The sequence below is a fragment of the Hemitrygon akajei genome, chromosome 13 (genome assembly GCF_048418815.1).
Source record: "Hemitrygon akajei chromosome 13, sHemAka1.3, whole genome shotgun sequence".
In the NCBI taxonomy this organism is placed as follows: Eukaryota; Metazoa; Chordata; class Chondrichthyes; order Myliobatiformes; family Dasyatidae; genus Hemitrygon; species Hemitrygon akajei.
This window is the reverse complement of record NC_133136.1, coordinates 15,191,642-15,209,825: the sequence shown is the minus strand read 5'-3', so window position 1 is coordinate 15,209,825 and position 18,184 is coordinate 15,191,642. Positions and strand designations below refer to the sequence as shown.

The window sequence follows — 18,184 nt, the reverse complement described above, 5'->3', positions numbered from 1 at the left end:
TTATAATTAACAATAAATAGATAGATAGATATATAGAGCGTGCAAATGAGGAATAGCGAGGTATTGTTCATGTGTTATTGCGCTGTTCAGCAATCTAATGGCAGAGGTTCCTGTTATCTTGTTATTTTCCTTTGGGTAAAGAAATTATGATCAGAATCGAGTTTATCACGTCTGACATATGTTGCGAAATTTGTTGTTTTGTAGCCGCAGTACAATGCATGACATATAAATTACAATAAGTTTCAAAAAGAAATTAAAAGTGCAAAGGAAAAAGAGCAAGGTAGATAACAGAGATAAATAATAGTTGTCCTTAATGTAATATTTTGTTGTGGCACCAGAGGCAGACTTGGAGCAACGGCTACAATAATCCTGTACCTACTGCAGGTTAGGTGAACACTGGATTTGTTTGTCCGTGGTTGCCTGAGCTACAACAATCCGGGTGCAAAACATTGAAACCTACCTTCAGGCAATCACTATCGGCAGGAACTTGCTGTTTCTTGACCAGCAGCTGCTCTGGGTAAAGTAGCGTTTGAATCACATCAGAGAGTGTGGATATTGGTTATAAACGGGCTACAGCCTTCCCTGTGATCGAGGACAACATTAAAAGTGAAAGGTTAGATGTACATAACTTCCAGTGAAATGTGCTGTTTGCATCAATGGCCAGTACAGTCGGAGCAGGTATTGCCAGGCTTCCAGCACCAACATAGCATGCCCACAACTTTTATTTATTGTTTTTTTTTATTTATTATGATACATCATGGAATAGGCTCTTCCAGCCCTTAAGGCCGTGTCACCCAGCAACCCTCGATTTAACCCTAGCCTAATCACAGGGCAATTTACAATGACCGAATAACCTTCCAACCTACCATGTCTTGGACTACCATGTCTTGAAACCAGAGCACCCTCACAGGGAAAACATGCAAATTCCTTATAGGTAGCAGCGGGAATTGAACCCAGGTCGCTGGTACTGTGAAGTATTGTGCTAGCCACTATGCTCCTGTGATGCCCTAACTCACTAATCCTACCCAGTATATCATTTTTGGAATGTGGGAGGAAACCAGAGCACCCAGAGAAAACCCATGCATTCACGGGGAGAACGTACAAATTCCTTACAGACCGAAACCCCGATCTTACAGCCAGTGCTGTGAAGTGTTACATTACCCACTACACTCACCATCTGTGACATGTCCTCATCTCATTATTACCATGAGGGGGGAGGTGCAGGAACCTGAAGACCCACGCTTAATGTTTCAGGAACAATTTCTTCCCACTGCCATCAGATTTCTGTACCGTCCCGGAACTCATGAATATTACCTCACTATTCCTCTTCTGCCCTACTTATTTATTATTGTAATTTACTGTAATTTTTATGTATTGCACTGTACTGTTGTCTCTGAACAACACATTTCACAACATTTGGCAGTGGTAATAAACATCATTCTGAGTCTCATTTCTGTGATCTTTAATTTAATAGCATCCTGACGAAACTGCTCTGTGGATCGCATAGAAATGGCAGGTCTAGTGTTAAATTTTACTGCATTCACCCTACCTGGTCAAACCCTAGCCAATGACCGAATAACCTTCCAACCTACCATGTCTTTGGACTGTGGGAGGAAACCAGAGCACCCAGAGGAAACCCACACAGGGAAAACGTGCAAATTCCTTATAGGCAGCAGCGGGAATTGAACCCAGGCCGCTGGTACTGTGAAGTATTGTGCTAACCACTATGCTCCTGTGCTGTAAGGCAGATTATTATCTGAACGGTGTAGGGAAGGCAGATTATTATCTGAACGGTGTAGAGTTAGGTAAGGGAGAAATACAAAGAGATCTCGGAGTCCTTGTTCATCAGTCACTGAAGGTGAATGAGCAAGTGCAGCAGGCAGTGAAGAAGGCTAATGGAATGTTGGCCTTTATTACAAAGGGAATTGAGTACAAGAGCAAGGAAATCCTTTTGCATTTGTACAGGGCCCTGGTGAGACCACACCTGGAGTATTGTGTACAGTTTTGGTCTCCAGGGTTAAGGAAGGACATCCTGGCTGTAGAGGAAGTGCAGCGTAGATTCACAAGGTTAATTCCTGGGATGTCTGGACTGTCTTACGCAGAGAGGTTAGAGCAGTGGTTCCCAACGTGGGGCGTACACCCCACAGGGGGGTAATTTGATTTTTAAGGGGGGCAATTCGAGAATGAGTTATTAACAGTGAATTTTTTCTAGTAAGTCTGTGTGAGTATGAGTGTGTGTGCGAGTTAATACATATGTGCATATACAGTATGCATCCATAAAAATACTTGTGTGTATGTACATGTGTAATTGCGTATGTACTGTATATATAGTGTATCACCATCATTACAACCATCAAATGGCTTTTATAATTAAATTAATGAATTGACTGATGTAGGAAGGAACGAATGAACAAGTCCAAACGCGTAAGAAACTCGTACGAGGTCGCGCCAATGCTGCTTTTTGCAGTAGCTTTCGGTTCTTGGTGGTGTGAAGGTGTGTACATTGCGTCATCTCTTTTAAACGGTGTATCTGTCTTTGTATGCTGTAGAAACGAATCGGCATTGTTTTATTTATTTATTATTATTATTATTATTTTAATATCACTTAATGTTCTTTTTTTTACAATTTCTTAGTAATTTCTTCCTCAGAACATTAACAGTCCTTTGGTTCTTTTATTTTTCTCTTTCATGAATGCCATGTTCTTTGGAAGCTTGTTTAAACCAAGTTAATGGTCTTTTAGGCTTCCTCCAGGTGAATAGGAGTTCACTTTTTGAATAATAAGAATTATATATCACCACAGGGGGCATCAGGATTTTAGAGGTGATTAGGTGGGGCATGGCCAAAAAAAGGTTGGGAACCACTGGGTTAGAGAGACTGGGCTTGTACACACTGGAATTAAGGAGATTGAGAGGGGATCTAATTGCAACATATAAGATTATTAAGGGATTGGACAAGATAGAGGCAGGAAATATGTTCCAGATGCTGGGAGAGTCCAGTACCAGAGGGCATGGTTTGAGAATAAGGGGTAGGTCATTTAGGACAGAGTTAAGGAAAAACTTCTTCTCCCAGAGAGTTGTGGGGGTGTGGAATGCACTGCCTCGGAAGGCAGTGGAGGCCAATTCTCTGGATGCTTTCAAGAAGGAGCTAGATAGGTATCTTATGGATAGGGGAATCAAGGGATATGGGGACAAGGCAGGAACCAGGTATTGATAGTAGATGATCAGCCATGATCTCAGAATGGCGGTGCAGGCTCGAAGGGCCAAATGGTCCACTTCTGCACCTATTGTGTATTGTCTGTAAATGGCAAAATTTGACCCTTGCTTTAGCTCTCGCTAACACCAATGAACTGGCCGGTGGTGCAGTGGCACCCGCACCAGACTTCGAGGCAAGAAGTCCTGGGTTTGAATCTGGCTGGCTCCTTACACACTTTCCATCCGTGATGGATTGAGCATCGAGCTAGCAACTCAGCCTCATATAAATCAGACAAAAATGCTAAAGAAATGGCAAGGTTGCAGCTCGATGCGCCACAAAGCGTGTAAAAGGAAAACAACAACAGCATCAGTGGTAGATTTAGAGTCATAGAACACTACAGCATGGAAACAGACGCTTCGGCCCAGCTATTCTGTGCTGAACTATTAATCTGCCCAATCTCATCAACCTGCACCTGGACCACAGTTCTGCAACACACACAAAATGCTGCAGGAACTCGGCAGGTCAGGCAGCATCAATGGAAATGAATAAACAGTCAAGGTTTTGGCTGAGACCCTTCTTCAGGAAGTACTGAATCATTGACTGTTTAGTCATTTCCATAGATGCTGCTTGACCTGCTGAGTTTCTCCAGCAGTTTGTGTGTGTTGCTTTGGATTTCCAACATCTGCACAATTTCTTGTGTGAGTAGTTCTGCATTCTCCTCCCCTTCATGTACCTACACAAATCTCTTAAGTGTTAAAATCGAAACTGTATCCACCACTGGCTGGCAGTTCATTTCACACACTCGCCATCCTCTGAGTGAAGAAGTTCTCCCTCATGTTTTTCTTAAACATTTCACCTTTCGCCCTTAACCCATGACCTCTAGTTCTAGACTCACCCAAGCTTCATGGGAAAAAACCTGCTTGCATTTACCCTATCTATATCACCCATAACTTTTGCATACCTCTATCAAATACCCTGTCATTCTCCTACTCTCTAATAAAGTTCTAACCTATTCAACCCTTCCCTATAACTCAAGTTCTCAAGTCCTGGCAATATGCTTGTATATTTTTTCTGGGCTCTTTGAATCTTTTCTGTAGACAGGTGACCAGAACCACACACAATACCCCAAACTAGGCCTCACCAACATCTTATACAACTCCATCATAACATCTCAACACCTATGCTCAATATTTTGTTCAGTCGCTTGGTGAATACACACTATCCTCGTTATATGTGGGGGATACGTTCCTCGCAGTCAACGCCTAATGTGAAATCGCATAATGTGACTAATCATTTAAATGGAGAAAATAGGGATGCATTCTGGAGGGCTTCCTAATTATGTTTTATCTGTAATTTATTCACATTTTCATACCAATACGACACAAAAGCAGTACCACAAGGCAACATTCATATTATATTTCATCATTTAAGGTAATATTCAACATAATAAATCATAGAAAGTTAACATACTAGTGTGTGCAGTATTCACCAACAGTGGCAGGTGTGTTCGCTCCGGGAGATGAGTGGTTGTTGTGGTGTCGGGCAGCTTTACATGGATGAGGTGGATGGTTGTTCGTCATCAGGATCATCGAGGACTGCAAGGGGTGAAGGAAGACTCACAGAACTCTCACAGACCTGACCTCTTTCCAGGATTCATCAATGTTGTTGATGGCATGTCTGATGTTGAAGGACTTCCACCATTCCCTCACCGTTGGTAAACTCCTGGGATTTTCAAAATTGTCTGTTGTTGCAGCATCTGAGAGATAGTTTGCCATAAAAAATACACCTTGGTCGAGTGGTTGAATCAGCGATGTTGTGTCGAGCAGCGGGAAACGCACTGTTATGTTAAGATGAAGGCTGTCCAAATGTTCAGGATGGGCTGGCACATTGTCAAGCAACAGAAGAACTTTAAAGACAAGATTCTGTTCCCGGCAGTAGCGTTCAGCCTCAACAGCAAAATGATTAGCAAAGCAATCTTCAAAGTGACCCATGCTTTCTTGTTAATTGCCCAGTGGACAGGAAGCATATTCTTACTCAAACCCTTAAGAGCATCGGGGTTTAGTGAATGGTAAACTAAGAAAGGCTTCAACTTACAGTCTCCTTCGGCATTGGAACACATAAGCAAAGTCAGCCTATCCTCTGCTGCCTTGAAACTTGATGCAGATTTTTCATCCTTACTTATGTAAATGCATTTTGGCATATGCTTCCAAAAAAGCCCAGTCTCATCTGAGACCTGTTTATAAACCTGTTTATAATTTCCAACTTTTTTTCAAGTGTTAAAGTGGTTCTCTGCCGCTTGGCTGATGGCCCAGGACATGACATCGGGCACTTAGGAGGCATGGTTAAATATTTCAGGCACAAAATCACTGCAGCGTAGGTAAAAACAACAAAAGTTTAAGAGCACAAGATCGCACATTCACACGTTGCCAAAACCAATGCGAGACTGGTGGGAGTGAGACTGTGAGGCGTGCGCACATGACTTGTATTGGCGGGGAAGCGGGGCTTCTCATCCCAACAGTGAGACTGTGAGACGTGTGCATGTGACTTGTAATGGCGGGAAAGCAGTGCTCCTCGCATAACTGTGAATCCACATAGTCTGAAGACACATGTAACGAGGATAGGGTGTATATTCAAAAGAACTATATGGGTAAGTGTCTATAGTACAATGGAAAGTCCATGAGCAATTACTTGTCACTAATAGGACTACTCCATAAAATTGCTTACTTGCTAAGGATAGAAATGATTTAAGAGTCATGCCACAGCACAACACTGAATTCAAGCTCTGCTATCTGAGCACCCTTTAATGCAGTGGTTCCCAACCTTTTCTATGCCCCATACCCCTAGGAAATTTTTGATTAATGTTCGCACCCCCTACAAAAGTAATATCACATTTGAAGATGAAGAAGTCTAATTTCTAATTTTTGAACCACAAATTGAACCACATAGAATACTACGGGTGAACAAATTGAACTTAAAAAAAAATAAGCTTTTAACTCAGTGCATAAAATGCAAATATAAATTGAGCAATTAGATTCTAATTTATTCAGAAAATATTGTAAACAGTAAATTGATGAGACTCCTCAACTCTGAGGTGTAACTCCCAGGTAACACTGATGAGAATCCTCAACGCTGACTCGGGCAGTGGGAGACAGGAGTGAGTTTACATCTCTCTCAACTTGGGCAGCGGGAGACTGGAGTGTGCTTGGGACAAACGTTACTACCACTTCTCAAGGCACACTGGCAGCTGGCTGAGTGATGACTCATGACTTGTCACTCAAGCACACAAGCCACTCTTTGTTGCACCCCCTGAAATTCCATCTCACACCCCCTGGGGGTGCGGGCACCCCAGGTTGGGAACCCCTACTTTAATGGAACTGTATTAATTGCACACATTATTCATGACAACACCATTTACAATAGATGAATATTCCAATGCTTCCTGCAGAACATATTTGTACTTACAGTGGGTGGCATTTTGGAAATATGTTCAGTTTAATAACACAAAGAATAAAGCCCTCAATCATACAGTGCTGGTGTCACAAAACAGCATGAGCTCTGCAATTTTCTTTCCAGCTCATCTGAAAGAGATTAGAATAATTAAAGTCTTGTTAATTTCTGCTAAATTTGCTGTGTATAACATGGAAACTCTTTGAGAGAACATAACCCTCAGGATCTTTACTTAAATTAGCAATTTGTACGAATATATATTTCAGCAGATCTTTTTGCTGTAATATTCAAGTAACTGGGAAATTAAAGCTGCTCCAGATATGTATTTTCTTGGTTGATCCTACTTTAGAAAATAAATTTATTAGTACACTCTGTGCCCACTTTACTAGTAACTGCTGTAACTAATAACGCGGCCACTGCATGCATGTTCATGGTCTTCTGCTGAAGCTTGAAGAATGTTGTCTACTTCAAGGTTCAATGTACAGCTCATCTGCACACCACTGTTGTAACTTGTGGTTATTTGGATTACCACCTCCTTTCTGTCAGCTTGAACCAGTCTGGCTATTCTCTCATCTGACCTCTCTCTTTAACAACCATTTTTACCCACAGAACTTGCTCACTGGATGTATTTTATTTTTCACACAGTTGTCTTTAATCTACGGAGACTGTTGTGCGTGAATATTCCAAGAGATCAGCATTTTCTGAGATACTCAAACCACCCCATCTGGCACCATGTCAGTCACATTTCTTCCCCATTCTGATGTTTGGTCTGTACAACTGACCCTCTTGACCATATCTGTATGCTTTTGTGCATAGAGTTGCTGCCATGTGATTGGCTGACTAGATATTTGCATTTACGAGCAGGTGTACAGGTATAACTAATTGAGTGGCCAATGAGTATATTTCCAAATTCAGGAGCTCTGAGAAGGGCTGTGTGAGTTCTCATAGCACTGACCTACTTCTCCATAGTGCATGGGAAAAATCGTGAATATTTTGAATATTATATTACATTGTAATTGTAAATGAGATATCATGATTTATCCAAGTTGATTGCCTAAGAGTCTAAAGATCAATTGGAGCAAGTTTGGGAGAAATTCTGGTTTTTAAAGTACGATCACTTATGCTTAACTTTTCTATTTTACATCTCTGTGGAAGGTTTAATAGTCTACTTTTATGTTATTCAAAAACACAAGAGATTCTGCAGACGCTGGAAATCCAGAGCAACACACAAACTGCTGAAGGAACTCAGCAGGTTAGGCATCATTTATGGAAATGAGTAAAGAGTTGAGGCTTCAGGCTGATACTCTTCATCAGTACTGGAAAGGAAGGTAGAAGATGCCAAAATAAAAAGGTGGGGAGAAGGGGAAGGAGGACAAGCTAGAAGGTGACAGATGAAGCCAGGGTAGGGTGGGAAAGGCAAAGGATGGAAAAAAAGGAATCTGATAGGAGAGGAGAGTGGACCAAGGAGAAAGGGAAGAAGGAGGGGCACCAGGGGAGGTGCTAAGCAGGTGAGGAGAAGAGGTAAGAGGCTAGAGTTGGAATAGAAGGAGAGGGAATGTGTAGCAGAAAAAAGAGAAAAAATACAGGAAAGAGAAATCAATGCTCATGCCTTCAGCTTAAAAGCTACCTTGATGGGATGTGAGATGTTGCTCCTCTAACCTGAGTGTGCCCTCATCACAGCAGATGAGGAGACCATGAACCAACATGTCAGATCAAGAATGGGGATAGGAATTAAAATAATTGGCCTCTGAGAAATTCCACTTCAGACAGATGGAGCAAAGGTTCTCGACATAGTTGTCCTCCAGTTTATGTTGCGTCTCACCATTGCATCAGGAGCACAGGATAAAATAGGACACCCCAACAGATTCTTAAATGAAGTGTTGCTTTGCTGGAATAGAGGAGGTGAATGGGCAGGTGTAGCATTTCTCTCGTTTGCAGGGATTAGTCAGGAGGGATGAATGGACAAGGGAATCACAGAGGCAATACCCCCTGCAGAAAGCAGAGAGTTGTCAGGGGGAAGTAAAGATGTGTTTGGTGGTAAGATCTCTTTGAAGATGGTGGAAGTTGTGAATGTTGTGTTGGATATGGAGCCTCCTGGGATCATAGGTGAGGACAAGAGCAACTCTATCCCTCTTAAGGTGAGCACAAAAGTCCAAGAAATGGAGGAGATGTGAGTGAGGGCAGCATCAGTGGTGGAGGAAACAAAACCCCGTTCTTTGAAGGAGGACATCGCTGATGACCTGGAAAGGAAGCCTCATCCTGGGAACAGATGCAGTAGAGACTATGAACTGGGAAAAGGGAATAGTATTTTTACAGAAGATAGGGTGGGAATTGGTAAGTTTATAAATGATATTGATAAGTTTGTCTGCAGAGATGGAGACAGAGAGAGGCACAGTGGGGGAGCTGTGTGGCCTCAGTCACGCCGAGAACTGGGCCTCAAGCCACAGTGTCACCCTTCTACAGCTGCCTGGAGAGTTATGCACTCCACCAGAGGTGGTTTGGCACGGTGTGCAAGCTGGAGTTGGTGCTGCCCCCCAGTGTTCACTTGGCAGAAGACAAGCTGTATTGTGCTTGACTGCAGACTGCTGCAACATTCACGGACTCAGGGTCATGGACTATATTTTTTGTGTGACTGTATTTTACTAATATATGTGCTTGCTACCTTATATGTGCCTTCCACTGTGTGTGTGTGTATGTTCTGTATCTTGGCCCCGGAGTAATACTGCTTTGTTTGGCTGTATTCATGTATGGTTGAACTTGAACTTGAAAGGGGAGTGAGGTGTCAAAAATGGACCGAGTGTATTTAAGGGCAGGGAGGAAGTTTGAGGTAAAGTTGAGGAAATTGAGGTGCTCAGCACGGGAGCATGAAACAACACCTTTGTAGCCATCCGTGTAGTACAGAAGGAGTTGAGGACCATTACGAGGGAAGGCTTGGAATATGGACTGTTCCATGCAGTTAACCAAAATGCAGGTGCAGTTGGGGCCCATGTGGGCACCATTACGATCTCTTGAAGTGGAAGGAGTTGAAGGAGAAGTTGTAGAGGGTGAGGACCAGTCCTGCCAGACGGATGAGGGTGCTGGTGGAGGGGAACTAGTTGGGTCTTGCTTGGATATTATGCTCTTGTATTGCCTATGGAAATTCATAAACATAATTAAGATGATTAAAACTAACTGAAATTTTCTGCAACATCTGGATAAAGAATGGAAATGCTGGAAATCTGAAACAAGCAGAAAATGCTACCAACATTCACCAGGTCCATCAGCTTACATGAAGAGATAGATAATTAACCTGTGTGTCCTGTAGCCTTTTGTCAGAAATGAGAAAGTGAGAGGAAAAGCCTGTTTCAAGTTACAGAGAGGGTTGGAGTGGCAGATACAGAGGAACATTTTTGCAAGAGGCAGCAGACAGATAGGTTACCAAGGAACTAATTATTTTAAATTCTGGACCCTATCACAGACATTCTATCTGTTGTCTCCATCCCTATGCCTCTCTGTAATCTGAACCAATTTTATGTGAAGCAGCTGATGGGTGGAATTTCCAACCATTAATATTGTCATCCTGCTGATTTAATAGAACATAGAGCACTTCACAACCCAGTACAAGCCTTTCGGTCCACAGTGTTGTACCAACCTTTTAACCTACTCTAAGATCAAACCAGCCCTTTTCTCTCACATAGCCCTCCATTTTTCTATCATCCATGTGCCTAATGTATCTGCCTCCACCACCTCTGACAGGGCTTCTTATGCACTCACCACTGTCAGTGTAAAACCTTACCTCTGACATCCCTCCTATACTTCCCGCCAATCACATTAAAGTTATGCCCCTGGCATTGGCCCCCTGGGTAAAAGTCTCTGCCTATCCACTCAATCTATGACTCATCATCTTGTACACCTCTATCAAGTCATTTCTCAAAGTCCTTCACTCTAGAAAGAGACTTAGCTCATTTAACCTATCCTCAAAATCCTGGCAGCATCCTGGTAAATCTCCTCGACATCCTCTCTGAAGCTTTCACATGCTTCCTACAACAAGCAAGCAGAACTGAACACAACTCTGTTCTATTGGATCTGCTTTTAGTGTAAAGGGAGCTATAATACCTGTAACTTCTGTATTAATTCTTTCCACATGATCAATTGCAGCTTCACCATTATACCTGTTAATTTGGTTTTCCAATCTGGCACAGCCAACTCATGCCTCGTGTCTATTTACTTTCTCTTATTCAAGACAGAGATTGATCTATTTTTTCTACTTGAGAGATTAAAGAAGAGTATGCTAAGAATGATCTCAGGAATGAAAGGGTTAACAAATAGGTATGTGTTTGATGGCTCTGTGCTTGTATTCACTGGATTCACTGAAGATTGAAAGAATGGGGGTGGGGGAAATCTCATTGAAACCTATTGAATATTGAAAGGACTAGATAGTGTTTACGTGGAGAGGATGTTTTCCATAGTTAGAGGGGTCCGGGACCAGAGCACTCAGTCTCAGACTAGAAGGACATCCCTTTAGAACAGAGATGAGGAGGAATTTTTTTAGCCAGAGGGTGGTGAATCAGTAGAATTCATTGCCACGGGCAGCTGTAGAGGTCAAGTGATTGGATACATTCAAAGTGAAGGCTAATAATTACGTAATTTTTAAGAGTGTCAGAGTTTACTGGGAGAAGGCAGGAAAGAAGAGGGAAAAGAAATCAAACGTGATGGGACAGCAGAGCAGGCTCGATGGGCTGAATGACTTAACTCTGCTCCTATGTCTAATGGTCTAAGGTAAATCAGCAATGATGAATGGTTGAGCAGTCACAGAAGGTCAAATATCCTACTCCAGCTTCATTTCCTCATGTTCTTCTGTTTAGTCAGGACTTCTGGAGGCTTAACCTCACTGTCAAAAGTTCAAAGTTCAAAGTACTGTACATCATCATATACTAGCCTGAGAATCATTTCTTGCACGCATTTACAAGAAAATACAGAAAAACAGTAGAATTCATGAAAAATTATGCATAAAGACTCACAAACAATTAAGTGCAAAAGAAGACAAATTGTACAAATAAAAAATAAATATTACTGAAGACACGAGTTGTCGAGTCCTTGACCGTGAGTCTGTAGGTTGTGGAATTATTTTAGTGCTGATGTGAGTGAAGTTTTCCATGCTGATTTGCGAGCCTGATGGTTGAACTGATCCTGAACCTGGTGGACATAAGGCTCCTGTACCTCCTCCCTGACGATAGTAATGAGAAGAGAGCATGGCCTGGATGATGGGGGTCTTTGATGATGGATGCTGTCTTCATATGTTACAACTTCTAATCAGTGTGATCCAAAAGTCCCAGTGCTCACACTGGCTGAACCGAAGCAAAACTTGCATCAACATTGCATTACTGGTGTGATGAGTTGCAGACTGAAGCTAATGCAAATTAACTGTGATTGAGCATCAGCCATGATCACATTAATTGAAAGACCAGGCTCAATGGGTCAAAAAGACCAGCTTATGGTTATATCACAATAAGCCAAAGACTGGTGCACAAGGGCTTCTGCAAATTCTGGAAATCCAGAGCAACACACACAAAATACCGGAGAAAATCAGCAAGTCAGGCAGCATCTATGGAGAGGAATAAACTGTTGATATTTTGGGCTGAGGTCCTTCATCAGGACTGGAATGGAAGGGGGAGGAAGCCAGAATAAGATGGTATGGGGTGGGATAGGAGTACAGCTGGCAGGGAATAAGTGAGACCAGGTGAAGAGATGATGGGTGGAGGAGGAAGGTGAAGTGAGAAGCTGGGAGGTGATTCTTGAGCTGATGTACAAGCCAAACCTCATGGAGGGAGGGGGTGATATTTGATGGTGTTGCTCCAAATGTTTAAATAACATTGTTAACATTGTCTTTCAGACAACACCTGTACGAAGGACAGAATGTCAGAGAAATTTTGTCTCACCCTGAAGAAACTGGGCCGATGCTACATGGTGGCGATCAAAATTCAGTGCTGTCGAACGTGCCTAAAATTTAACGCCACAGTTAGAAGAAAGGGGATCGCACAGGGCCCCAGCCAAGGGGCCTCATTGGGCTCATGAAAGACTGTTCTTACAATTAAGTGCATGGAACAGACTTCTGTAAACGAGGTTTTTGAATGCTTCTGTTGACATTGCCAGGATGCTTTTAAAATCTTTCAATACTTGGTTGACAAAAAGAAATAAGTATATATATTTTTTTCACAGGTGCAGAAAAGCAGTCTGACTGCACATTACTTTGTCAGCTCTAAATCATTGTGAGTTCAGTTAGTTAATTTCATCGAAAACTCCACTCCTTAGACTCATACTTACCAGATTCTTCTATCTTAATTACAAAATTATCAACAAGGGCAAAAGGTATTTTTTTAGTTTCACCTGTTTACCTTTTCAACCTTAAAACCAGAACACTGGAAAATAAGTATTAATACCACTGTATTTAATAAAAAAAATATATTCCCAGCTGTCCTTCATTTTCATTGTTGCTAAATTAAGATATAAATTCAACCCTTTTCTGAGAGTCGACGTCGACAATTCAGCTCCCTAAAATGATTACATTACATTGATATCAAGAGATGTGGGAGTCCCAACCTTTCCTCTGGAATTTCTTCTTCAGCTCTCGTGTTTAATTAAAATACATTTTAAATTGGGCTGCTCAAGTGTTGCCAATGCAAACATTTATATCTGATCAGGGGTTAGAAGTAAAAGGTGGGATTAGTATTTGGCTTGTTTGCTGTTTTGATTAATAAAATCTATTTTTAATCTTTAGAACAGTAGAAATCACTTCAACACAGTGAGAAGTTAAGGTAGCACTAAATACACTCAGTGGCCACTTTATTTTGTCCAGGAGTGGTGTTCTGCTGCTGTAGCCCATCCACTTCAAGGTTCAATGTGTTGTGCATTCAGAGATGCTCTTCTACACACCACTGTTGTAACGCATGGTTATTCAAGTTACTGTCGCCTTCCTGTCTGCCTGTACCAGTCTGACTGTTGTCTTCTAATCGTCCTCATTAACAAAACATTTCAGCCCACACAACTGCCACTCACTTGACATTTTTTTTTGTTTTTTGCACCGTTCTCTGCAAGCTCTAGAGACTCTTTTGTGTGAAAATCCAAATAGGTCAGCAGTTTCTGAGATACTCAAACCACCCCATCTGGCACCAATAATCTTTCCACGGTCAAAGTCACTTAGATTACATTCCTTTCCCATTTTGATGTTTGGTCTGAACAACAACTGAACCTCTTGAAGATGTCAGAGTGCTTTTATACATTGAGTTGCTACCACTTGATTGGCTGATTAGATATTTGCATTAATGAGTAGGTGTACAGCTGTACCTAATTAAGTGGCTAGTGAATATACATTTTAAATTAGGGTGCTGAGCTGCTACTGATACAGGGGTTAGGATTAATATTTGGCTTGTTTGATTAATGAAATCAATTATTAACCATACAAACAGCAGAAATCACTTATACATAGTGAGAAGTTACAGTAGTACAAAATGAGTTAAAGTTGTATAAAAGTATAATTACTGTTTAAAAAGAAACATCTCTTCAGTTGAACTTTTGAATAGATACTGAGGTATTACACAGATATGCATATCAAAGTGTCAGAAGATAACTGGAAAAGATCATTCATTTACTGAAAGGGTGACTGCTGTCACTTTCCTTACACCCTGGGATTCCTCAATACAATGAGCCAGCTGTAATTTTTTAATTATATACAATGGCAAAATACTTAGAAATTCAATCAGAATATTTCCTGTTCAGGTATTTTTTGACTTATTTTGAATTAGCAGGATTAATGTTGCATTATCATCTCCCTGAAATGCAACACAAAGTACTTCAGGACAATCACTGTTATTTGGGAAGGAGTATAGGTTCATGCTAAGATGTGGAACTGCTCATGAAAGATAATATGTATTTTTAAAAACACTTCTTTTTCAAACAAAATACTGCTTCTCATATTTTCTCCAGTGAGGAAGATACTTCCAGTAATTTCTCTGCCTTCACTTCCCTCTTTTTCCATTTCTCACTGGGCTCCTCTCTCACCCTTTCTCTTCTCCTCACCTGCCCATCACCTTTTTCTGCTGCCCCTCCTCCTTCCTGTTCTCCATGGCCCACTCTTCTGTCAGATTCTATCTTCTTTACATTTTCCACCTATCACCTCCCAGCTTCTTAATCCATCCCCCTGCCTTGCCCTCCCACCCAGCTTCCCTCTCACCCAGTCTCACCTACCACCTAACAGCTTGTCCTCCCTTTCATTTTCACACCCTTTTCCGGTTTCTGTCCTCTTCTGATAAGGCTGAATGGCCTTATTCTGCTCCTATGTCTTACAAAATAGAAGTGATAAGCGCTGGAAATGCTCAGCAGATGAGCAAATATCTGAGGAGAGTGAAACGAAGTGTTAATATTTCAGATCAGTGACCCTCATCTGAATGACATTAATTAATATGGTGGTTGTTCGTCATGCTGACAATGACAGGAGACCTGTACAGGAGAGTTATTAAAACGGAAAAGCCATTGCTCTGGGGCAGTTCCACTCTCTCGACCTCAGAAGTCCAGGTCCAGTGGCACGAACAAGTGTCACAAACTGGGCTCTTCCTTGGTTTCAGTGGATAACCATGACATCTTCTGTGCCTAGTCATCCCTTCGCTCTCCACGGAGCGTTGCAAGATCATCTTTCTGGCCCTTGGATCTCTCTGTCAATTTCATCCACCCTGTCCGCTGGAGCTGACTTCACATGCTGGCACATGTATGCCCGTAACTCCCTGGGGTATGAGGTCACCTGGTTTAGCCCGCGTATCAAAGTGGTGTACTGGGGTGTGGCCACTGATGCATGCAGATGGCTACTTGGGGCCACAGGTGAGAGCTGAGTGTCCGGTGGCCCCAAGGTGAGTGAGCGGCTCCAGATTGGACATGACAAGCCCTTTCACCAGAGCTGCTACCCTTCCCTGGACAACCCGTTTACCCCATTAATTCACTATTAGATTAAATAACAATAGATTATTTACTCTAATGGCACAGAATCAATATGACAGCTCTGTTAATACTTATTGAGGAATCCCTTCAGTAGCGTTTAATTGAAAAGTCAACCAACTTTGAAGCGTCCTTACATTGTGAATGAAAAGTATGTAATTATTCATTTTAATATAAAAACAATTATGTTTGTATGTTTACTGCTTGAAGATCACTGCACTGCTTTACATCGCTGCTCCTACTTCCTTTGTTTTGTCTGTGGACTTTGTTGGGAAACAAGGAAATTAAAGTTAGCACATAATAAGAATGCTCCCATTGCCTGCTGCAAGAACGGACCATCCAGCCCTCCCTGCCTAATTGTTGCTTGAAAATGAAAGATGTTTCTGCAACTGGGTGAATGAAAGCTGAAACTCTCTCCTGTGACATATGTTACAAGGAGATGATGAAAGCACTGCAGCAAAAGTTGAAGAAATAAATATGCATTCAGCACTCAGAGGTGGTGAGAGTGTGGGGAATGAGCTGCCAGCTTGCGAGCTTCCTTTTAACTTTTAAGAGAGGTTTGGATAGATACATGGATGGTAGGAGTTATGGAGGGCTGCGGTCCCAGTGCAGGTTGATGGGAGTAGTTTGCTTAAATGGTTCAGCATGGACTACTTGGACTGAAGGGCCTGTTTCTGTTCTGTATTTTCCTATGATTCTATATAAAAATATTCTTATAAATAAGGTGCACAAATATTCAGGGGCAATCTTGAACTCTTTTACGTTGCTCTTTTACGTTCAATGGTGCATGCCTCATTTTGATAAATTATTTCTTTAATAGCTATTGTTGTGACTGACTGTCAGCAGCTGACAGTTCTAGTCCTCAGGGTATGTGGTTTGTGTCATCTAATTGCAACATGGTGCTATTGAATGATGGTGCTTCCCCCAATAAACAGCTTACCTTACCTTCCCTATGACTGTGTTGCTGGGCAGCACTTAAGTCTTTAGTATATTTTGTCTGCTGATGAAAATAAATGCAAAATCTTATTAAATAAAGCAATTGATGAAAATAGACTTTTAAAGATTATTTACTCTTTTAGATCTTACCACAATACCATCTTAGGGATTTCCGTAAGTCTTCTGTTCAACACTCAAACTGTGCATTTAATGTTATGCCGCTCGCTGCAGATTTTGTGCGTACTGAACACATATAACAGGATTTTAGTTAAAGGACAAAAACAATGCAAAATGCTGGAAATCGGAAATAAAACAACAGAAAATAGAGGAACCTTTAGTGGATCAGTCATTGCTGTAGAAAGAGAAAATAAGTAATATTTAAGATCATTGACTTTTTATCAAATATTTACATATTGGCCTATGTGTCAAACATATTCAAATAGTTTTCTGCAAAATCAAGTTTCTGATGGACAGTCAAAAGCACAAGAGATTCTGCAGATGCTAGAAATCCAGAGCAACACAAAATGCTTGGGGCAGTTAGCAGACCAGGCAGCATCTATAGAAAGGAATAACGAGTCGACGTTACCAGGCTCTTGATGATGAGTCCTGAAGAATGGTCTCCACCTGAAGTGTCAACTCTTTATTCCCTTCCATTGATGCTGCCTGACCTGCTGGCTTCCTCCAGCATTTTATGTGTGTTACTCTGGATTTCCAGCATCAGTAGAATCTCTTGTGTTTATGTTTTCGCATCCACTATGAACTATCTGAAAATTGACCCAGTTGAACTCTCTCGAATTTGAGAGAGAGAGAGAGAGAGAGAGAAAAAGGAACTTTAAGAGTAATGCAGAAGTTATTTTTCTGGAGTGAGGTTCTGACTGGAGACTCTTTAACTTGCATAAAAACAGCAGGATAGCAGCGTGCTCACAAGTCCCACTACTGGTGATGGAAGCAATTTTGGGGGCATATAGAAAGCACAATGTTTGAACAGCAAAGCACATTCATTTATGTGCAATTTAAAAAATGGCATTTGCAAAAATGAATTAAAATGAAATAGGATTGTAAACGCACTGCTTTGATTTATAACTTGTTCTTTTGCCAAAAGAGGATCAGTGTGAATTCAAAGTACACGCAATCATTTCAAGGTTTTGTGGAAGAAATTATTTACATTATGTTTGTAACATATCATTAACACCATATGAATTTCAAATAATGCATAATGTACTTTTGTTATTGATTACATTAAGCAAACATTTAGGTGCTGTGCAATAATCATTCATTTTGATAATGTCAATGTTTTCAGTTTCATAAAGGCAAAATGGTGAATTGAATGAGTTTGTCAATATTTTTATTCACTTAATCATATTCTTTAATGTACACAAAATGTACAAAAATATAATACCACAGATGTATGTAATCTGAAGTAAAGGCAAAATAAAATACTTGATGAAGGGTCCTGATGAAGGTTCTCGGCCCGAAACGTCGACTGTTTACTCTTTTCCATAGATGCTGCCTGGCCGGTTGAGTTCCTCCAGCATTTTGTGTGCGTTGCTTTAGATTTCCGGCATCTGTAGATTGTCTCGTGTTTGAAAAACAATACTTTCTAGTTTCAAAGTTCAAAGTACATTTATTATCAAAGTATGTATA

The 18,184-nt window shown here is 41.2% G+C and overlaps 1 protein-coding gene across 1 annotated transcript in view; it reads left to right on the top strand.

Moving 5' to 3' along the window:
• Positions 1–17,868, top strand: part of LOC140737658 (A disintegrin and metalloproteinase with thrombospondin motifs 12-like) — a 615,581-nt gene extending 597,713 nt beyond the window's left edge. Inside the window, exon 24 of the mRNA XM_073064184.1 lies at positions 12,513–17,868. Within this exon, the coding sequence (XP_072920285.1) occupies positions 12,513–12,694 (182 nt within the window). The 3' untranslated portion in view covers positions 12,695–17,868. The remainder of the gene's footprint in view (positions 1–12,512) is intronic.
• The last annotated feature ends 316 nt before the right edge of the window (positions 17,869–18,184 follow it).